The 24,084-nt window shown below is 38.6% G+C and overlaps 1 protein-coding gene across 1 annotated transcript in view; it reads left to right on the top strand.

The window, feature by feature from the left end:
• LOC308139028 (solute carrier organic anion transporter family member 1C1-like) overlaps positions 1-23,301 on the top strand; it is a gene marked incomplete at both ends in the record, with an annotated part of 44,889 nt that extends 21,588 nt beyond the window's left edge. Inside the window, 9 exons of the mRNA XM_080508343.1 lie at positions 2,333-2,431; positions 8,175-8,423; positions 10,348-10,512; positions 11,507-11,702; positions 15,587-15,752; positions 17,569-17,741; positions 21,500-21,564; positions 21,677-21,794; positions 23,064-23,301. Of these exons, the coding sequence (XP_080364469.1) occupies positions 2,333-2,431; positions 8,175-8,423; positions 10,348-10,512; positions 11,507-11,702; positions 15,587-15,752; positions 17,569-17,741; positions 21,500-21,564; positions 21,677-21,794; positions 23,064-23,301 (1,469 nt within the window). The remainder of the gene's footprint in view (positions 1-2,332; positions 2,432-8,174; positions 8,424-10,347; positions 10,513-11,506; positions 11,703-15,586; positions 15,753-17,568; positions 17,742-21,499; positions 21,565-21,676; positions 21,795-23,063) is intronic.
• Between the last annotated feature and the right edge of the window lie 783 nt (positions 23,302-24,084).

Here is a 24,084-nt window from a genome sequence, read left to right on the forward strand (position 1 = left end):
TTCTTATTGTACACTTTTTTTTAACAGTATCAGGATTGATAATTTTCCACAGATTATTTTGTGGAAATTCAAATTGGTCATTTTTATGAAACTTCTAAATCCATTGAAAAATGTGTTTACAGGGGTTGAGGTTTTATTGCCATCATCAAGGATAATATTAGATCGACGTTAAATCATATCGAAACAAAATGTTCCACTACTGACTCGCTAGCAGCAGGTAATGAATTGGGTCTTACACAAAAAATTGTAAAATGGATCAGTGATTGGCTGAGAATGAATGATTGTCCCTTTCAGTTCAGTCTTAGTCAGACATATTGCACATGACTTGTTACAGTCGAGATTGTAAGAAATATTTTCCATGGCAGTTTTGAGCACCAGACCAAGAAGCACCAGATATTGACAAAGTTGGTGGTGAAATTTAGATTGAAATTGACTCTTTTTCTTATTTAGACCGAGAAATTGCTGTGAACTAACCAGAGTTCTTATGGAAATATGTGTTCATCATTGAAGTTAGACTTTTGCATTGTGAAAGTGGAACATTGAGATGTTAAGTTTATCCATTCAGCGTATAGAAAGAGAGCAAGTTGATTTTCATTCGGTGTTTGAGGTGGCTTGATGGCATTATTTCATGCAAAGGTTGAGCCAAATTATAAATGTGTGTTGCCGTCACGGTAACAAACTCTGTGAAGTTGATTTCACCATTGTTGTGGCTCAGTGCTTGATCGCTAATGTTGGTTTTCCTTCGCTCACTTTAAAACTGAGAGTGTCGCACATTGACAAACGTGTTGGCTCCGTTTTACCTGTGGGTTTGTCTGCCATTTAGTCCTTGTGTGGCACCACGTGGAGGCCAGCAGGGAGCTTTCAAACATTCACTGGAGATGAATCGTTGCCTCAGCCCACATAAGCTTTATTGGCACCAGCTTTCATTCAACATCCCAAACTGTATCCAGTTTTTATCTATTTAATCAACCCTGTAAAGCAGAGAGATTGCCACCTTTATTCTTATCACTATTGAGACAGGAGCATTTCGTTGGTGCTTTGAAGTTGGGCTGCACGATTTATCCTTCATCAGTTGTCGCATGGCAACATATTTAGCCAATCTGGACTGTGGATTGTAGTTCCATTTATTAATTCAATGTTGCATCATAAAAGTTGGCAACAGGCCAGGTCGCACAAAAATCAAGGAAAAATGACTCAACACAATATGTTCGCGCAATCTGTTCCACTAGTTGAGTCTGCGAATAGAATAGAAGCTCTGCGTTCTCTATATGGAGATGCACATGTGACAAAAGAGAAAAGGCCAGCACAACAATGGCTGCACTCTTGTGTCTGGCAAACAAAAAAGAACACTGTTATTTAGGTATAAAATCAAGAGCACAAAGACATACATTAACTTGTGTGTCACCTCGAGATCACCATATGCATGTTGAATTAATATTGTAAGGCATGTACATCTGTGTTTTGTGTTTCTAATGTATTCCTTATATAGGGCAGGGAAGTCAAACATGCTGTCTACAGTTCAACAAAAGCCCACAAGAGGGTTCAGTCCCACCTGCAGGATGAAAGTGTGAAAGTAGCAAAGGCGATATTAACTACAATTTTGCATTCAAAGTGATTGTTTGTAGCACAGTATCTGTGAGAGTAGAAGTCCTAATGCGACATTGCGATCTAGACCTGAACAGCAGGTTGTAGTGAAGCTCGTCGTGGAGAGATCGGTGTTGGAGCAGTGCAAGGTTATTTCCAATGACATGGCATTGGCATTTTGTAAAATGTTTGTTAATAATAGATGATGGAATTAGAGCAATAAACGTTTGGAACTTTGGAGTTGTTGGTAAGTTATGGTGCGATGCCATTCAAGATGGATGACTCATAACGTAACCGGGCCCATTTAGAAATGGTGATGTAGCCAGAGTAATCGAAATACATGATACAGACAAGTATGAACAGTCTGCTTCGGGGCTCTCCACATGTGATTGGATCACCCGAAACGCATATTAACGGCAGGTGGAAACAGGCCCAAAGTGAACATAGCCCCCAGAATAAAAACAAGTTTTAAGGAGATTATAGACTGTGCCAAAACCATCTCTGATTTTTTCCCCCCACAGCGGACAACGTGCATCACTTTGGAAAAGTAAGCAGGTTATTTTTAGGTTTTTCAGGTTATTTTTTTACAGATTTCTCACGTGTTAGACCCCACAGATATTTTTACACACTTCCTAAAACATAACCAGTTTTAAGACTTTCCTCGAACTCTACTATGGGAGAGATGGCTCAAGATACTAACCAGGTTTGTGTGTTTTCCCCCTTGTTTTCTGCGTTTGTCCTGTTCTAGGCTGTGTGCAGACCATTTCAGTGGTGGGGCCTGTGTTTGGTTACCTGTTGGGCTCCCTTTGTGCCAAAATCTATGTGGACATTGGATTTGTAAAAATGGGTGAGTTCAAGCGCAAATACATGTCCAGTTGTTATTTTGCAAAATTTCCAGACAGGTGTTGACCTTTTTTTTGGGGGGGGGGGGGGGGGTCATCTTTTGCTCAGACTGTTCTTGAGATGATTTGAAGAACATCTGTTTGGAATCATTTAATTTGTTTTGCATCATGTCATTTGATGTGGAAATCCTCTCACTTTTGAATGTTAGTTCAGTGTTTAGTGTGCCACATTGGTTGATCTTTTCAATTTGAATTATATCTATGGGCCAGGCCTTGCTTGTGAAAGAGATCATTTGTTCTCCAGGAACTGCAAATGCCTGCAAAATAAAGGTCAAATCAATACCAGTTAAATCTATTAAAACACTGATTAATAGGCAAATATATAAGAAACTATAAGACAAGACAAGTCAGGATAGTCAAGTTAAAAGTCTAAACTGATGACGCCACTTGAATGAGGAGCTAAATGTTTGGCCAAGTCCAGTTGACCTGATTTGCATTGAGACCCTCGACCTGGAGAAATGAGAATAAATCCCAGAATCACCTCCTAAATGACAGCATACTGCATATTTGTTTCACAATTGACAGTCTTTAAGTGCAATCTAACCAGCTAGTCTGAAACTTTACCTTGACACCAAAACAACTGCAAAAAGTTAGGAGTGTCTATAAAATGTACTAAATCAGCGTACTGAATAGTATCTCAATCTATATCTACAAGATTGTTTTCCAGGCCTGTATGGGTCACATCTAACATTTCTAAATAAGTATCAAACATCTGGGTACATTTGTGAGCACAGCCTCCCATCAGATCCAAAATACAGTTTGTGATCAAGATATGAAGCTTGAAACTGGGTGCAGATGAATGCGTGGCATTGTTTGATGTAACCTCCCTCTTTACCTGCATTCCAAGTGAGGAAGCGGTAGAACAAGGCCTAAAGGCCCCTGCATACTTCCATAAGAGCAAGAAGAAAAGTTCAGGTGTGACATCAGCCAGCTGCCAAAAAAAATGCTTGTTCGACAATAGAGTTCATACTCTAAGAAGAAGCTGTCAAACTCCCAGGCCACGCCCCCACACAGCAGGCACACTTCTGTGAAGCAGCGTTTTAACTTTTACACTGCACAACTTATTTCTCCCTTCAAGTGTTTTTAGAAATACACTCCACTGAACTGATTCAGTAATAAAAGAGAATGTTTGTGTCCGTGTTGCGACGTTGGTCTGGTTTTAACTGCAGGAGCTGACAGATTTGACTGATGCATTCAAGGACATCACGTAAATCCGCCCTCTAACATGTTAATGAGCTGCAGGGCTCATACAGAGTGAGGTTACATGCTAAACATGATTAAAATATGAGTGATAGTCATTAGTGAGCTGGAACACGCAGCACACGGCTATGTCGACGTTTCGGCAGTGTAGCACAGACATACTTCGGCCTGGACGGTTGGCACAGCCGGACCAAATTCCTTTGGCCAAAAGGAGCTGGCTAAAGAAAATGTCATTTTCTTGGGCAGGACCCTGGAGGGCCGAACTTTCTTCTTGTTCTTATGGAGTATGAATCGGCCTTTAGTCTCAACACTGGCCTTATTAACCAACCTCAGAACCTCCAAGGCCAAGTTTGTGGTGTTCTCAGAGGAAAGGATGACATGTCCTCTCCAAGGGACATGTCATCCTGTTGAAGAGGACATGTTAAAGAGGCAGCTGAGCTGCAAAGCAAGGCATTCCATTTACTGGTTGGTCTCCATCACCACCCTCACCTGTGGTCATGGACTTTGGGTTACGTCCGAAAGAATGAGATTGTGGACACAAGCGACAGCAGTTTTCCCTGCAGGGTATCAGGTGTTTCTATTTGTGACACAATGACTAGCTCAATCATCTGGGCAAATGTCAAGCAGCTAACCACCTTTTCTGGTGGCTCATCTGATTTGAATCCCCCCCTGGTCGTCTCCATTAGAGGTCACGTTCGACTGGGAGGAGGCTCTGAGGTCAGCCCACTGGAGAGATAATATATCTGGATTGGTTTGGGAGCAGCTTGGTGCCGCCTTACAAGAGCAGGGGACAAAGAAGCCTAAGCTTTGTTGCTCTGAAAACCTCCACTGCAAAAACATTCAGACTTTTTCTGATCAGATTCAAGACTACAATTTTAATAGATATTTTAAATACTGAATCGAATGATGCAACAGCTGTCATGGTAGTTTATAAACACTGACGGTTTTCCTGTGTGAACAACGGCCTCTTTTCTGTCGGTGGAATTGAAATGTGAATTTTTTTTTATCTGTAAACGTTATGCTGGATCCTGATTCATTTCAAACTTGAATTGATGCTGCTTTGGTGGAAAGGAAGAGCCCAGTGTCATCCACATAGCAGCAAATTTGAATACAACCCCTGGCAAAAATGATGGAATCATCAGCCTTGGAGGTGGTTCATTCAGTTGTTTAATTTTGTAGAAAAAAAAGCAGATCACAGACATGCAACAAACCTAAAGCCATTAAAAATGGCAACTTCCTAGCTTTAAAGAAACACTAAATTATTCCATTAATTGGAAATATGTTTATATCTCTCTTTTATCTCCGAAAAATGTGGCCAAGGAGGAGATAGATAGATGATGAAGAGGATGGGGGCCTATGACAGAGCCCTGGGGAACACTGGAAGGGAGGGTTGATGGCTGGGATCGGAAAGATTTTAATTAAAAGAACTGAGTTTGGCAATGGTTTGTGAATAATTTGGTTTGTCCTATTTTACAATGGCAATAAAACGTTTTTTTTATTCAATTCTGTATTTGACTTTGTTTACACTTTGCAGGCTCGACAAAATAAGCTATAGTCTATAGATGCTTGTGTGACATTGATTTGTATATAATTTCCCCTATACAAGTAAACATTTAAAAAATACATGAATTTGTAATCCTTGGACAATGTTAATATAAACGTATCACATGAAGTGTAAAATTGAAAATGGGCAATTTAGGGTCAATATTTTCGACTGGAGAAGTTTTGTGTAAAATGGATGATGAAAAAAAGGTCCTGAGGCCAACTGTGCTAAATATGGAGCGTAAATGATTAAATGATGCGTGAAAACACAAAGACATACCAACAGAATTCCTCCTCAAATAGACTTAATTTGCACACGCCTGATTGACAGTGGCCCAGTTCAATGGATGTACAAATGTTTGAAAAGCTCCATTTACATTCAAGACTTGTGCCAACTGCGCTGCTCTTTAAGCCCACCAGTGACGGGAAGGATGAAGAAGTGCAGTGTAACAGCAAAATCTAACAAAAGCAGAACAGCTGCCTCCGTGCACAACCTATATATGTGATTACATAACGCAGCAGTACCACTAAGTCATCAAAGATTTTTGGAAATCCTCATTGTGGCAATAGGTCTGCCATCATTTGCATTGAAGACTGAATCAAAGAAAACTAAAAAACAGGAATTTTAATCATGTTTGCCATCAGATCATATTTCCTATCGTATATTATTGCAGGTTGTGGTTATAAAACATAGACTCCAACCAGTTTGATAACCGATGGAAACTATTAAATTGCTTATTCTTACAGAATCACTTTGATTTGGTTGAAGAAACTTGCATTTTGAGGAAATGTGGATAAAAGCAGTTCAGTTGTATGCATGTAGAAGTGATCACAACAGTTAAGCTACTCATAAATTGTACACAACATAATATCTTTGCACAAATGTGTTGATGGAAGTGAAAAGCAAGGGTGGAAGTTATGAATTAAAATGACTAGTTTAGTCATATTTTCAGATATTTATAACTTTTGACATTTCAAGTTTCACACAGTCATACAGAAGTACAATTTACAAAATGTAATCTAATCTGCATCTTTAAAGTGCTACTGAGTACGACCACAGTTTGAATTAATATTCATACCTGTTGATCTGCATGTTTGTAGCCAATAAATGTATTGTTTTTACTGGCAACATGTTGCTTTAATTCTAAATTGCCTTACCTGTAATGTGTTTATATGAGAAATGAGTCATGAATTTAGATATTGCATATGCTAAATTTAACTGCTTGCTATTGGCAATACACCTAAATATGATTAAACAAAATACTCAGTTGAAGATTTTAGGTATTAGTTACTTTTTAACTGGTGTACTTTTAATGTACTTGTTTTGAGTTCAATTTGAATGATGTAAAATAAGTTGTTCAAACCTTCAACTTCATGAATTTCATCCTGGTTAAATAGGAAAATCAAATGGAAATCAAGTAACAAAGAGGTTTTAATGAGTGCATTCTTTCAACCTTTGTCTGAGGATCACCGCACACTCGGACTGTGGGAACCCATCTGAGAACAAATGATGTTTTGAAGAGTCCATATTGAGCATTTGCTATTTTGTTTAGTAAATGTGTTTAAGAATTGCATGCGCAATGACGTGTTGAATGCTATTTTACCACCAATCGAGGAACTAATGGGACACCGTACAATTGACTTGAGCTGATGTGGCTACAACACCTGCACTCTTCCTGCTGTCACAGGTTAAAATGTGGACTGGAAACGAAAAGACCTTTTCATTTGGAGGACTGAAGCGCGATGTTATCAGATACGGCAACAAGTGTGTGCACTATTCAAGACTAAGAACAGGTGTACAGGATTAGCTTCAATTAGCTGATGAATGGGGACAAAGAGCTCCAACGGGCAACAATCAAATAGAGTGCAACAAAGAAAAAGAGACAAAAAGTCAAAGGAAAGGAAGCGGCACAGGATATGGGAGAAAAATGTAAAGAAAGGGGGGAAAAAGGAACCACGTCAGAGCACTATATTTAACAATGACCCAAAATGCAACAATGACCCGAATTGTTATAAAATATAATGTAATATAACCTGAAATGTGATCACTGATCGATAATGTAACAAAAGTGCTGAGCCTGAAATGTAATACTTTTTATTTTTTTTAAATTAAAACCCAAAATACAATAACTGGTCAATAATGTAACAAGACGCTGAGCCCAAAACTTTAAATTTTTTCAATATTACATTACGGAGCAGGCAAAATGTTTCCCCCCCCCAATAGTGTAATAATTGTTTTACATCATAAAGTTAGTCTAAACTTTTCTCATTCTTTCAATGTTATTGAAATTGAAGCAGATCAAGTCCTTAAATCATTGACTCTTTGTTTATCTGTATATATCTATAGACAGTTTATGGTATTTATGTTAGATTGTCATGGCCCAATCATTTATAATCTTCTATTGTCTATAATCTATTTGTCTAATAATAAGTACAAAATAATGTATAAAGATTAAACATTAAAATCTAATCTTTGTTCATTATTTTTACGTTATTGGCCAGTTATTACATTTTGGGTTTAAAAAAGAAAGTCTTCATTACATTTCAGACTCCGCACTTTTGTTTCATTATTGACCAGTTATTACATTTTGGGGGTTATGACATATTTTATAACATTTTGGGTCGTTGTTACATATCTGGTCTAAAAAAAACCAACGACAAAAAAAGATTGTTTCCATTAAGAGGAAAAAAAAGAGCATGAAAGGGGTTATTTCTGGAGTGTCAATCTAAAAATCTTCCACCAAGATAAGAACATTTCCAAACGAGATTAAAAAAAACTAATGAGGAAGTCACGTCGTGGATGAGAAGCAGCCAACATAAAGGGGTTTCTGTTCAGATTCAATAGACGGGCCGAGTCCTCCCTGGAAAACTCAAGAAGGAGATGAGAAACTCAGATCTGTGCAATAAATCCTCACTCAGCATTAAGCACGTGGTTGTCCTCCTCAGAAACCATCACCATCACGCCAGCCGACTCTCGCTGGGTGGGGGCCTGGTGGCTGGGTTACCTCATAGCCGGGGTCATCACGCTGCTCTCTGCCATCCCGTTCTGGTTTCTGCCTCGCTCTCTGCCCATGTCCGGGCCCCGGGTCCCGGAGAAGTGCACTCAGGAGCAGACGAGTTTCATCAAGGACTCTTCCCCTCCCAAGCACAAGTATCCAGCAGATGAACACACTAGTTTTATAGAAATGGCCAAAGGTAAGAGAGATATAGACTTTCCACGATTTAAAACTCAGAATGAATTTTTAGATTTATGCGTTAATGTGCCGTAATTGTCCTCTCCTGCTTAAAAAAACAAATGCAAGATATTATCCGAGAAGTTTGCATATGCAATGCTGTTTTTTTCTAACTTCATGGTGCAAGTTCACTTCAAAATTGTAGTTTGTTTTTGAGAGACGTAAAGGCAAAAAGAGTGTTTGTAATCTACTTTATGTGGTTGAGTCACTGTTGAACTGAAACTTCAATGGCAGAATAAAGACAGATGATAAATAGAGCTGCAGCTACTGCCATATTTATATTAGTGCTTTATTACACTGGTCCCATAATTTAACTGCTGAGTGACTGTGAGTTAGCAGTGATGCGGTTTATTTTCTTATCTTTCAAATATGTAAAAAATAGTCCAAATATTAAAAAAACAACAGTCATGCTCTCATCTTAGACGTATTTTTGCTGCTGTAACCATGAAACCAGACCTCAGTCCAACAAGATGAAGGAAAGGCAGCACATTATGCTGTTCATTCTGCTGTTTTTAATTGATGCTTTTAATATTCTTGATGTTTAATGAACAATGCTGTCTTTACAACCTCCGCAGCAACTACTCGGAGGCCTGCCACTGTATATAATTGGCTGCTTTCGCCCACCCGCCTTTTTTGTGTGTTTGTTTTTCTCTTATACTTTTTTAATGTGCTGCTCTTCGCCCACCTATTTGCCCCTCAAGGATATTTTTTTCCTTTTTCTGAAGTATCAAAACTTAAATATAGAACAAAAAATATCCCAGAACAATAGTTAAAGTGTTTGTTGGTGTTGATGATTGTGTTATCAATAGTCGAAGGGAAACACTTTCTAATGGTTTGCCTACAGTAATGATTGTCCCCATACTACGTGTGCGCTCAGTTTTTTTCCATTTTGAAAACTTACAAAAAGTAATGATACACTGAATAAATTCAGTATAATATGAGAAACCGTAACAGTTACCCTACAGTCAGCAGGAGCTAGCATTCGCTACTTCGTAGTAATTAACAACAGGCCCAAACTAATTATCATATTCAGACACACAATATGTTTTACTAACCATTCTGAAACATCCTGCTGCAGCAGCAGAGTCACAACTTCTTCAGGAGCTTCTCCTTCTGGGTCACATTCTGGTTCTTATTGGTTTGGTTGAATAGCGTTTCTCCATCACTTAGCAACAGATGGAATGTAAACAATAGCACATGGCATGAGGAGAGGAAGTACTTCCTAACTCTTCTCAAGATGGGCATGTGAGGCGGAGCCAGTCCAGCTCCCTGAAACCAGCAGATTCTGAATGAATCGCGAATGGTCAAATATTCAACTGGCTGAAAATCAAGGACAAGCTGGATTTGGTGCAAAAAACATTGAATACAATGTTTGTGTCCCAATAAGAACCATGTGAAAGTGTTGAAAGGTTGTCTGATATGTCCCCTTTAAACAAAAAAGGCTAAATTAAATTGCTCCGTCTCTCCATTGCTCATATTAGGTGGTATTTCTTGAACGAAATTAAGAAAAAAATCTGTATGTTTTTGTAAACAATTTTTAATCAAGAACTGATTACATTTTATTTCTGTAGATGCATTCTCTTGTTTGTTGGCACATAGTCTTGTCTTAATTCACGATCAAAGATGGGATCCCACTTGTAGGAAACTCCCGAGGCTATTTCTATTTTTTTCATATGAATATGTTTATTTTTGTAACCCCCCCATTGGGATCAACACATTTGAACTATTTACAATTCTAGGAACTACATTTGTTCCACGACAGTGTTTGTTGCCCTCCTTCCTCCAACAGCAGGCATCAAGCAAAACAGGATGTTGCCGTATAAATGTAGTGACTGATGTTATGGTAGAAACATTGCACAGTTTCACTTTGAGATCTCCCCACACAGACTTCATCCCAACCCTGCGAACTCTGCTGGCAGACCCTGTGTATCTCATCTACTTGTGTGTGACGATCATCCAGCTCAACTCTCTCATCGGCATGGTCACTTACAAGCCCAAGTACATCGAGCAGCACTTCAGGCAGTCTGCCTCCAAGGCCAACTTCCTCATGGGTAAGGTGTAAAATGATTGGTTTGATTGTTGACCATCACAAATACTCATAATAATTAAGTAGCATTCTGTGGTACTTGTATGAGTATGTTTTCAAGTATGTAATTTTACTCCTACTTAATCTATGATACGTGATCTACTTTTGTATCGACCACTTTTAGGTCATAAAATGCGTTTCGGTATGTCCACAAAACAAACTGACAAATTTAGTTGGTCTGAGAAATGTACTGAATGTGGGTATTTTACAAGATTAGTTGAGAATGTAAATAACGTGGCTTAGACGTAATACTTAAATTAGATTTCACCTAATAATGGTATTTTGACCCGTAATCTAATTTAGACAGTAGCCGAGTATCAGTAGTCTTTCCTCATCTAATTCTAACGTCACGTGACCAGCTGACAGTTACAGATGCGAGAGGATTCTGTCCCACTGGTTTGCTCAGTGAAGGAGAAACAGACCATTGCGGGGACGATTACATTGGAAGAAGGGGAAGTGGGTTAGTGGTGTATACCACGTCGACGGGACTAAATGCCACAGCTGCAGAGACCAGAGCTCCACGAACATGAAAAGCTGATTTGCACATGAAATGAAATATTTAATGACGATAATCATGAAAACATCTCGGGTTATGTAATGCCACCCACAGAGACGCCTGCATTGACCAGACTGGATGTGAAAGAGAATGCAATATTAAAGACCAGAGATAATTACATGGATGTAGATAAAAGACCATGCCCTCACATTGATGTTAAATAAAAGTAAAAGACACAAAGGCTTTTTTTTTTTTTTGATCAGGCCATCCCTGAACTTGTGTCGTCCCATTTTCCTTTCAGTGTCCCATTTCCTGAATGTGCAGCGCTATGAAGTATCTGGCCGACGTTACATGTGAAATGAACACAGCTTTTTTTTGTCATCGTGCATCTGCTGCTGATTTAGAAGCAGCATCTTCACTTCAGTTATTGATCGTGTGCCTTGCTCCCTTCTCCTGCGCTCAGGTGTGATCAATATCCCCGCCGTGGCGCTGGGGATGTTCTCTGGCGGTCTGCTGATGAAGAGGCTGAAGCTCAACATCATGGGAGCTGCCAGGTTTGCCTTCAGCACGTCTCTGGTCGGTTACATCCTGTCGCTGTTCTTCTTCGCCATGAGCTGTGAGAACGCCAAAGTAGCCGGAGTGACGCTGTCGTACGACAGGTGAGTCACGAATCCCACAGAGGACGAAGGATCACCAACTAAATGTCTGGCTGCCTCTAATGGATTACAAACAAACAAAAATGAAGTTGCTCATCTACTATTGAAGTGATTAGTTCTTCAATAGAGTTACTTCTAGAAAAACTGATGGCCTTATGGAGACTTCTGTTTTTCAAGCTGTGACACATTAGCTGTGCTGATCAGTCTCATGCAGCCGCTTCTCAAAGGTCTTTGGCCACATTCAACCCCCCTCAACTCCCCTGCATGTCTCATTACAAACCCTAACGCGTGGTTTAATGACAGGTTTCCTAATCTTTTTCACATGAGTTGATATAATGGAGCCGTCTGTCTGAGAAAATAAGGCTTTAAAATCACTACTTATCACGCGCTTTTATAGACTTGGATTTACATGGTTTTGGTTTAGTATAGAGGTCCGAAGCCTTTCCTATCAAAAGAGCACATTTTATCACTTTGTACCAAATGAAATTCTTCTGGAGCCACAAAATGCATTTCAACACCAAAAAAAAAAAATCACACCATTTTTATCAGCTTATAAATGTGTTTATGTAGTTATGCTAAATGGGCATTCATGCCATTTCATGACTACAATTTGGAAGTAATTTAGCAGTTTCAGACATTTTTAGCAGTTTTAGCCTTTTTCACCTATTTTATCTGATTCAGCTTGTTTGGTTGAGTGAAACCGTCAAGAATGGAGAAAAAACTGGTAAAATATTTTGGCCATTTTTTCTTTTTTAGCCAATCTGTCTTTTCTTTTCTTGCAAATATTGGCTACTTTATTATTCATATAGCCAGTCCAGGCTTTTCTTTTTAAATATAATTTTGGCAACTAATATTTTTCCAATTTATTGTTACTTTTATTTATTTATTTATTTATTTTGCCGATTCTCCCAACACCTTTTTTCAAATATCTTTTTTGCAGTTTTAGCCTTTTTAACCATTGAGAGCCACGTATGCACATAAAATAAAACAAATATTATGAATACAATTGTTCTACATGTCACTGTAAGAGAGCCAATACAGAAGAGCTAAAGAGCCACATTCGCAGGTTTAGTATCTCATTGAACCTAATTTGACTCTACTGACACTTTCTACTAGTCTGTCATTAGTTTCTTGGTCTGCATTTATTGGCTCCGTCGATTCCCCATCAAGTATTTATTTGTTTGTCATTCAAGTTATTCTGTATTCCGACCGAATAAGTTTGAATTTGGTCCGTCTTTAGATTCAGACATCAACTATGGTCACACCTTGTTGTCGATAAATGTGTAGGTTGCTTGCGTATATTCTCTTTTGTCCAGGTGGGAAGCATCTCAGCACAATTGCGGTCTTCCAAGAAAGTTGATCAAATCCAGTTTATCTGATTCACTTTGCAATGACTAATTTACACAAGAGCCAAACAATGAGCCACATGTGCTATTTTGGTCGGCCAAAGTTAATCAGTCATTTTTAAGGCCTGCTCTTTTCAACTGCAACTGGCCAATGTACTCTCTCAAGAGAGAGAGGCCACTTTCAGCCGCTTACCACTAAAAGTAGTGTTAATAAGTGGTTGTCACCTGCATGCTGACTTTGCCATTAGTACCTGGATATATGATTTAAACACTAATTTTTATCGTTAGGCTATTTGTGAAAACTGGCTTTAACTGAAAAGCAGTTATTAAGATTGTCAATGGAGCGGTGTATCCATGCAGACTCGGGCTGATGTTCCTCCACACAAAAGAACATGATCAGTGGACAAGCAGGAACTTGCAGACTGCAACACAACCAGTAGGCGATCACAACCCGCACAAGAGATTTCACAGAGCAAGAGTAAGACATGGCTGTCTTCGGATGGAGAAGTAACACTGCTGACAAACAAAATCAAAAGCATTGAGGGGGACAAGGTGTTAATTGGGCTGCACTGAATGTGTGAAGCTGGCATAAAACGTCTGCATACGGTGAAGAGAATAAACCGTTTCCTCCAGCGCCTGCCATTTCTTGAATCTCAGCATAAATTACCAGTGTGACAGCATGAAATGATTTGCTGTGTGAAATTAAAAACAGACTTGGTGCGTGATTATGCATTGCTGCCGTTTGATGAAATAGTCTGCTCTGATTCTTTCCCACCACTCTCACAGCTTCAACACTAGTTTATGAATAAAAAAAAAAAATAAAAATGGGGAGTATTTTCTGTGTGTGCTGGACTCGGGGTGAAGCCAGACAAGGCCATAGATTGAACAGGAGCTCTTCTTTATTCTAACACCCTCCCCCCACCAAAAAATTTTTAATGTCCAAAATAAAGTCCCTGTGATTACAGGAGACAAGACTAAGGCACTAAAACACAAGACAGAGAAACACAGCCGAAGCAACAACCAGAAGGCAGAGAAAAAACCCCCAATATATACCAGCGCTACCAGGTGCAGACAATCACACAATCAGGCGCAGGTGACACACATCAAGGCAGCGAGCAGCAATCAGACACGAGGAGGTGAAGCCAAGGAGCCTGAAACCAGAACCAGTCAGAATCTCTAAAAAGAACACCAGAAACAATGTGAACCACAGAATGTGTGAACTTATGGCGTCGAACAATGTCTTTGTTTAAATAAATAAATAATAAAGTTGAATTGAGTCAACAAGACAACCAGAGTTATCAAACCTTTCATCGAAGTCTGTTTTTGTCACTTTTTGATTTATAATGAATCTAAAATGTTCTTACAAAATGTCACGATTAAAAAACTTTTTGAACGAGGCAGGTTTGTTTCAATCGAAACACAGACAAAGGTTTTGTTGGGATTGTTGTTATGTTAGAGCAACAGCGTGCAACCTACATGTGGCTCCCTGAAGCTTTCACACATTTCTCTGTAAAACATTTTTGTTTTTATTTTCATTTTATGTGCGTATGACACTTTTTAATAGTATAAATTCATGGCTAAAACAGCGAAAGAAGGCAAATTAGTTATTTAAAAAAAAGAAAAAAAAACTTTGTTATTATTTATTTCCTTCTCTCCCTTCATTTAATATATATATATATATATATATATATATATATATATATATATATATATATATATATATATATATATATATATATAACAATTATATTTTTTTTATTTATTCTTTTTTCTTAGGTGTTTGATCTGGCAGTCAGTAGGTATGGGGCTGACATTCACATGTGACTAATATATGTTGACTTAATTTTTTTTTACACTGTTCTGTTTCACACTGTCTGTCAATAATGTATAAATGTTCTATACATAAAGTTTGAAAAAAATAAGCAACACTTTTCTGCCAATTAGATGTATTTAAACTAAATATTTGTCTCTAACATTTACAAATAACTACAATTGTTAAAAAACAAAAACAAAAAAAAAACCTACAGTTGGAATTACTAAAAATAGTTAAAACTGTTAACTGTTCTTTTCATATAATAATACAGGAAAATAAGCTAAAATGAAAATGACAGTAGAAAAAGAAATTACAGTTGCTCATATAGCTAAAGCTGGTCTAACCATTAGGAAATGGCTACAGTGTGAAGAATCCATTAAAACAAAGATTAAAAAATCGCTAAAATTAGAAACAAAAGCAAACAAAAATAATGCATGAAAATGTTGCAAAATTGTAGCTGTGAAATATGAATGAAACGTTTTTTGTAGATGTGTTGCTTTTCCTTCATTCCAGATCATTTGCATGTTTTTTTGGCTCCAAACTAATCTTTTTCGGTGGAAAATCATAAACAGCTTAGCAGCTCTTTAGGTCCTAAAGGTTGCGGAGCCCTTTACTCGAGCATGAACTGTATGAAAATGTTATAAGGGAATGAATATTTTATGAATGCTATCAGTTGATATCTTGGTGTACAGTAACATAGTGAATACATGTTGTGCTCTTTCGTCCAGTGCGGACGGGATCTCGTATGATAAACACTCAGTGTTCCCAGCCTGCAACTCAAACTGTGGCTGCTCATCGAGCGACTGGGACCCGGTCTGTGGAGAAAACGGCATCACGTATGTTTCTCCGTGTCTCGCCGGCTGCACCGCCTCTGCTGGCTCAGGCAAACTCACAGTAAGTACCTACACCATGTAAAGTACCACGCTAAAATACTAAACTGTCTCCATGTCTGCTGAGAGCTCATTTTATTTTATTCAGTTCCAATATTGGCAAACCCAGTGCGTGTATTGTGAAAGTGGTCACGTTGAGTGCACTTCTTTACAAAACCTATTAAAAGAAAATGACAGTTTCTTGAAATCCTCTTTGTGTTTCTCTTCAGATTAATGTCAGAAAAACCTTGTTGCTCTTCAGGCCATGTGCATCTTTTCACCACCATTATGCGTCATTGTGAAAATATAATGATGCTAATGCTATTTCCTAGCACCAAACAGTTCAGCTTTGGATTTTTATTAGTTGCATCATTAAATAATGTCACTGAAACAGTACAATACTCCAGTGGGTAAATTAGAAATACTATTTTAAAACACCTTCTCATTTGTTTGGATGCAGTTTTTTTAGCTTTAACAATGGCGGTGCAGAGAATCACTTGGGTCACATATTTCTCAATGTGACAAATATTGAAAAGGTTTTAAAATCATTACTTAAATCTCTTTGCAGACCATGTGAGTGTTATGAAATAGTCATTTGTTTTTTAACTTAATTTTGAGTTCTTGGAGTGATCTGTGACCCTGTGGTCTAGCACTACATTATACCGGTTTATTTGATGATTTTTAAATGATAAACAAGAATAGTATGATAGAGGATGTTGTGGAGTCAGATTTATATCCAATAGTTTTTCTTTTGATTGCAAAAATTATATTGTGTGCACAAACAGGATGTACTGAGAGTCAAACCCACCAGACAGTCTCCCCAAATACTGGAAGGAAGTTATTTTAATAAATTGATTTAACTGTGATTTATCATGTCTGAAATTGGTCCACTTTTTGTATGATTGTGTCTGTTTGAAATGAAATGCTAATGAAATGAAATGCTAATGGGCTCAACCCTGAGCAGAGCTGCTCCTCTTATTGTGGTGAGGCACATTTCAGCACAGCCGGCTCTCCACGACTGGCACAAAACATATTTCTCCTCCTTTTTTGGGCAGTTTGGCAGCCTCGCTTCTGTCAGTCTGGCCCAGGGCAGCTGTGGCTACATACGTAGTTTACCACCATCCAGTATGGAGTGAATGAATAATGCAATGTAAAGATTCTTTGAGTCCAGAAAAAATAAATACATAAATAGCGTGTTCGAGAAAATGAAATAAAGCAACATAAAACAGTGTCTACCGACAGCTCTTGTTCACGTATTTCTATACCGACTCCCATGTTTTGCCAAACGCTGCCTCTCCACCTGCAACACCCCAGTATGTTTTGTGTTTTATTTGTTTTTTTAATCCCTGTGGGGATAAATAATCCTGTATGGACGTGACGCCACTCAAAATGTTATCCTGAGTTATCCACATGCCGAAATGCACACAAAGTGAAAGCACAATCTTATCTACATGAATATGTACTGCAGCGCACTCTATACAGGCTCCTTGTGAACCAGGCCAGAAGTATTTGCCGCGTTAAAAACAAAGCGGCTCTCACAGACCTCCAGTCAACAACAAGAACACTCAGTGGTAATTTAAAGAAAGCAGAATGATCAGAACTGATGCGTTTTGCAACAAATCCTGAGAGCAGTGGAACAGGCCAGCCCGATCATATTAGGTGATCTCTGTCAATGACTCACTGAAGCTTCTTTTTTTTTTAATTCTTGTTTTAGAATAGAAAAGTGCATATTTTCCATTTCATTTTGAACTGCTGTTTCCACCCGTATATTTGTTTGCGGTCGTCGTGTCGATGTGTTTCTATACGTGGTCATGTGTGTGGGTCTGTGCGTGTCTCTCCAGGTCTTCTCTAACTGTAGCTGTGTGGGTGTGGCTGGTAACTTTACGGCCAGTACAGGTCAGTGCCCCCAGAAGGACGACTGCGACAGGATGTTCCCGTACTTCCTGGCCCTCTCCGTCATCACTTCCTTCATCATCTCTCTCGGAGGAACGCCGGGCTACATGCTCCTCATCAGGTAGGATTTCTATCTCCTAAATGTCGTTTTTTAGACAAATAAACATTGATCTTGTTTTTGCCAACGACATGTTGTGACAAAGTTGTTTTTGGGTCAGCTTTTTTTTTTTTAGCGTGGTCAGACTGCTGCACTTATATGAACCAGAATAGCAGATCTTGCGTAAGATGAAACCCCACTGAGCTCTTTGTGTGTCATTATGTGACTCTACTGTTATGCTGGTGGTTGGATCGCACATGCGTAGATGTGTCATTGGGCAAGACACTGAATCACATATTCCACCTAGTGGAGGTGGAGTAAATTGCATGGCTCCCTTTGCTGTTGGTGTGTGAGTGTGAAGAGCTGGTGAAGCAGCAAATTAAGTGTTTATGAATAAAGTTGATTCACATTTCATTTGTGCAAAGGAGATGTACAACTACACGTATTTTACTCTAAACCCATCCCACACTAGCTCAATGCTGCACTTCCTGAATTCATCACAGAAAATTTTTTTTTTGAGTACTTTCGTGAATCCTGATACATGTTGTTGACCTGACATGTAATTTATTGAGAGCAGATGTGAACTTCCTGCAGCTGCTTTTGGCCCATGAGCCTCAAGTGGCATTTAGCTAAATGCTGAATCGGATTGTTGCAGTTACTATTTGCAGTGAATGAATCACTCCTTCTTTGTTAAGTTATTCACTTTGTTATGTGTAATCTGCTCACTTCTCCGACTCATGGAAAATTATTATTTCTATTTGACTTCTCCGAGAATCAAAGCGTAAACGGTGTTATTCGTAATTGATTTGCTAAGACTTTAAATGCCTAAATATTTGTAGGCATCTTTGCCTCTGGGCCAATTTCTAGAACAAAGAATTAAAAACAGTGTTTGTTTTCTCTTCTTCATTTCTTGAAGGAAAGTCTGTGTTTGTGTCGCTCACAGACGAGGTCAGAGACGTTGTTGTATGCAAGGTGAATAACAGCTGCCTTGTTGACCTGGAGACTCTTGCAGTGGGAGCACATTTCTAGCAGTAATTGACACCTACGCTTCTTGCACGCTCGTGTAGTGCTTGTGTAGTTTCCTCTGGACGACTACTTGAAAATGGATTTCACGTCATTGTGGATTAAGTCTTTCCAGACAGTTGAATTAACAGAATTGTGCTCAAACTCCACATTTTCCCGCACTCGATAACACACAGCAGCTCTTCGACAACGCACCGTTCACTGTTATAAGGTAATACTTAACTTGTCTCCTTCTTATTTATGACATTTTATTAAAGTGCAAAACTATTCGAAGCTGCAGTCTTGGCTCTGTGATCACAAGCTTGGCTTTCTGTGCACAGGTTGTGTTTTGAAAAGTTGAATAATGGTTGGTTGTCTTGCAGAAATACTATTCCTGGAAAAAGGAAAGATTGCTTAATGAATTTCTGTAAAATGTTGTGTAATGTAATTACCGCCAGTTGAAATGTGATAAAGCCAATAATGTAATAACTTGTCAATGGTGCAATACCATACTTGAGTGATTATATTAAGTAATAGCTTTATTAAAAAAATTATTTCAAAATGTAATAACTGTAACCAATAATGTAATAATAGATAAGCCTACATTTCTTGGAGATTGAAGCAGTTTATTAAAAATAGGTGAGCAGATGGAATAGTGTTCATGGGGATACATAGGATGCAGCCCTCTCTCTCTCAGTCATTATTATTTTATTAGAGTATTGGCAATGTATTATGTTTTTGGCTTTACTACATTAAAAATGTCCAAAATGACTACATTCCTGCCAGTTATTACCTCATTGACCATTATTACATTAGTGGTTGTTTGAGGCTGTAGTGCTGGTATTTGTGTTATTTTGACAAATGTAAGCCAAAGGGACTTTTTCAGAATGTTCTAAAATTCTGCAAATCCTACAAAAGCAGCATTTATCTCAAAGTTAAGCACAACTTTTTAAATGTGTATTCAGTGGTTGGAAGAACAAGGCGGAAAGGCTCAATTTACCAATATGGTCATTGCATCACATTACTATATGTTTTATTTTTGATATGTTGACATGTGTTTGAAGTTTCTGTAAATTTGCTTAAAATTTCTGCTGCTGATCCTCGCCAGGAAATAGTTTTTTTTAATCTTAATGACTTCCCCAAGCTAAATAAAGTCCATAAAATGTAGTAGTGTCCTCAGTTTATAATTCATAAACAGTGGCCATGTTTTTACATGTCCTGTATGGATCTCACAGGATTAGATAAAAATCAAAAGTCAGTTATTTTAAAACAAATAGTATATGAAGTAATAGTTTAGATTGCGTAAATCATGACCCTCAATTAAACATGAGAAAAAAAACCATCTGATCTTATGGAAATGGGTTGAAATGTTTCCATTCATGTATCATCAGTGCAACATATATGTTGGCTTTGAATGGAATTATGGGGAAAACTGCGTTCTAATTTGGTGAGATGCATCTCTACATGTAAAAACGTGGCTGCTGTTTGTATTTGAATGAGACAATCATCACATGTGTGTGACTCAGCATCATAAAACCTTGTGTACCACAGCAGCCTCTGGTGCTTCCCCCTGAACATTACTTCAAGACAGAAGAGCATTTTCCACAGCTACAATGTCCAATTCTTTTCATTTTCTTCTGTCCTTTGCTGTTGTCTATTCTTGTATTTTACTAGTGTATTTTCTTGTCTTCAGACAAGGTTTAAGGCACACGTGCAAAGCGCTATATGATATATAGACATAGTCACATGATTCCTGCAGGAATAAAATAACTTCATGTGATTCTGTGTTTCTCATGTCCGCACATTAATTTCTTCATTTCCCAGCCGATGTGCTCTGCACATTTTCACAAGCACTTGTTACTTTTTGAAAAACACATTTAAAATGACAAAGATGTGTTGCTTTAGGATATAGTTTGATGAGATGTGAGGGGGAAAATAAATCTCAGCAGATTTGTGATTTTTGAGACGATTTTTGAGACGCAGGACTGGGAAAAGGAAAAATCCTGAATTGGTCAGAATATAAAACTGTTATTTTCTCTGGAAATAAGCTTTAAAAGTGGAGTCATCTCATAATCAGGATTTTCATATATATTTGTATAGGTTTTTGGTTTTTTTTCATTATTCTGCAGCAGGTGGAAAACTCCCCAAGCATGTAGCCATTCTTCCTTAAAGGCATCGTATTATCCAGCTTTTCAACACTTTCACATGGTCTCGTTGGTCCGAAAACATTATACTCGAAGTTTATTGTCCTATATCCAGCTTTTCTTTGATTTTCATCCTTTTGAATATTGGATCATAGGAGCTGCATTCAGAATCTGCTATGTCTGTGTAGCTGGACTGGCTCCGCCCACATACGCCCATCTTGAGAAGAGGAGGAAGTACTTCCTCTCGTGGTGCCATGTGCCAGAGCAGAGCTGCCTTATTCTGGTGGTAGGAGTCAAGGGAGGAGCCTACCTTGATTGGGATTGGCTAAACCTCCCGATGACGCGATATAGTTTGATTTCTGATTGGCTCGTTGGAGCAACATACTTTTTTAACGATTGAAACAAGACAGGGAGAGAGAGGACAGACTTTCTTCACTTCTGGGGATGTTAATCCCTGGTATGGGGATGATTATTGCTGTTGGAAAACCATTAGAAAGTACATTTTGCTTAATATGCCTCCATAAAGAACTGTCATTTAATTTCATGTTTAATTTTGATATACAGTATTCCCAAGTTCTCGTAAAGCACCTTTGAATCTAAACACTGCTCCACCATATGAACCTTGGTTTCCTGCAGGTGCATCAAGCCACAGCTGAAGTCTTTGGCCTTAGGGTTCCACGCTCTGGCAACACGCACCCTCGGTAAGTCCGTCGAGCACAAATGTTCTACGTGAACCGAGGATTCCTTCTCAGAGAAGTTCAGGGCTTCATTTCAAAGTGATGTGACTGCGTCAATGGGTTTGTGATCCTGCAGCAGGAATCCCTGCACCCATCTACTTCGGAGCAATCATTGACACCACGTGCCTGAAGTGGGGTCAGAAGAGGTGCGGCGGCATCGGAGCCTGCAGGATCTACAACACCACGGCCTACAGGTAGTACTCACATACACGCAGTACAAAAGCTCGTGGTGTTAATTTTTCTTCCGAAACATTGTTTAAGCAGTCTCGTGAGTTCATTGGCACGCTCCATACATGTTTCAACCCACCGAATCAGAGGTGATGTCCACATGCATGTGGTTGTATCATGCATTGATGTGCAAAGACAGTTGCTGTGGTTACATGAACCAAAAGTAAACAGATTCAATTTGCAACACAAACACTTCAATCTGATAATGGTTACACCATCTGATTGAATGTTCGGTGGTATTGTAGGGGGGTGGCCAATTCAATTTCAGCCAATGGTAACTTAATATAAGTACAGTGCCTTTATAAACCACTTTACAATAATCTTGCCTTTTTTAGATTGAGAGAGGCCCCGAGTGATGAAACATTATAGTTCCTTTAAACAGCTAGAGACCCTCTAGAGACCCTTAGTTGAGATTCTTTTATTAACATACTTGTGAACAAATGCAAGAAGATGCTTCATTAGCCCCTTTTCGAAAATGAATGTGTTTTGGGGCTGGTTTACTTGAATTGACAGTTAATCTGAGTTTATTGAAAACTAAATCAACCTCATGTAGATTCTCACCATCACATCAATCCATCTTTCAAAGCACTTGCAAAATAAACAGTTTCAGTGATTAATACATATGAATATATCTAAACATTTATAAACATTAACAAACCTAAACACACTATTCTGAACACATTTCTGCTTGTGTGCATTTAAAAATAACTTTACTGGAGAAAGTTGAACCTGACCAGCAGCTTTTCAGCCAAATTTCTTCTTTTAAAGGGTGAATTAAAAGAGATGTGATAGAGACTCACTGCTTGTTGTCTTCATCTCAAAAAAATCTTGTAGAAACAAGTGAGAACAAACCAAAACTGACTTTAAGCCAATCACTGAACAGGCTGTTCATGTTGATGGGCAATTTAAAAGGAGCCCCAATGTCAAATATCAAATGAAGCTGATTGGTTTCATTTCACTCATAGTGTTAATCAGTAATTGCTGAGATCACTGCTAAGCCCCGCCTCCTCTGGGCAGCTTTCACATCACCCCAAGCTTATTGTAGATTTTCTATAGAAAATTAAATGAATACAATTCAGGGCCCAATGTTAGTTTGTTGGTATAAACATATTTTTATAAGCAGAATTTTTTTAATTTTTTTATTTTAATGCTCTGGGTCTGGGGGGGCTCCCTGGCGCCCTCTATTGACCAGCCACCACGACTCCAGACCTGTGCATATGTCCCTTCCCTCGCAGGATAGCGTACCTGGGCCTGACTCTGAGCCTGCGGACCGTCTCCTTCATCATTTGCATCCCGGGATTCATCCTGCTGAGTCGACGGCTGAAGCAGGAGGAACGCAGCGCCCTCCACGGAGCGCTGACCAACGGGGGAGCTGAGCTGGAGGCGCTCAGGAAGGAAGAGTTTGTGATCCCGAGCTCGGACCAGTCACAGCAGACATCAGACAACAGCACAGACAGGCAGACACGGCTGTGACGGGTCCAGCATAACCCCCCCCCCCCCCCCCCCCCCCATGTCTCCTTCACACATGCCTATCGCTCACACATCTACAGCCTCAGTGTGTGGACACTGACACTGTACACATGCACACAAATGAGATTTGCAGGGAATCACATGTTGAAAGCAGAAACTCTATATTTATACCACAGGACCTGTGAAGGTTTTGTTAATTTGAGAGAAATTTATATATGTATTTATATAATTGATATAACACAACTATTTCTTGAATGTACATGCTTTTGTTTTTTTTTTTTCTTATAACCAAAAGCATAAAAATGTTTTTTTTTTTTTTTTTCCGTTTAAATGCTGGCACAAGAGATTATAAAGGAAACTACTGCAACACACAACAATTATGACACCGCTGCCTCTTCAAGATTCCTCTCTCAGATTAAGTTTTTCTTCTTGAATCCAACATAGTCGTAAAGTTAAAGTGGCCTTATAACCAAGAGGCACAGTGCTCTCACAAATATATACAAACGATATAATTACATGAGGAAAATTGGGCCTTGACAGAATTAAATGACTTTAAATGTCCTCTGTTGTAAATATTACACTTCTGGTTTTAAAATATCCTTTCTATTCGTCTTGATTTCCACATTTTCCAGGCTAAAAGTCATCCTGCTTCTATTTTCTACACTATATATTTTCAAATTATTGGCTTAATTATTGGCCAAATAAACTCCATCAAAGCCCACCCCCATACTTTGAAACCCACTGCTGTTAGAGCACTCGGCAGTAGATTTTACTCACGTGCCTCAT

This window comes from Blennius ocellaris (genome assembly GCF_963422515.1).
Source record: "Blennius ocellaris genome assembly, chromosome: 2".
In the NCBI taxonomy this organism is placed as follows: Eukaryota; Metazoa; Chordata; class Actinopteri; order Blenniiformes; family Blenniidae; genus Blennius; species Blennius ocellaris.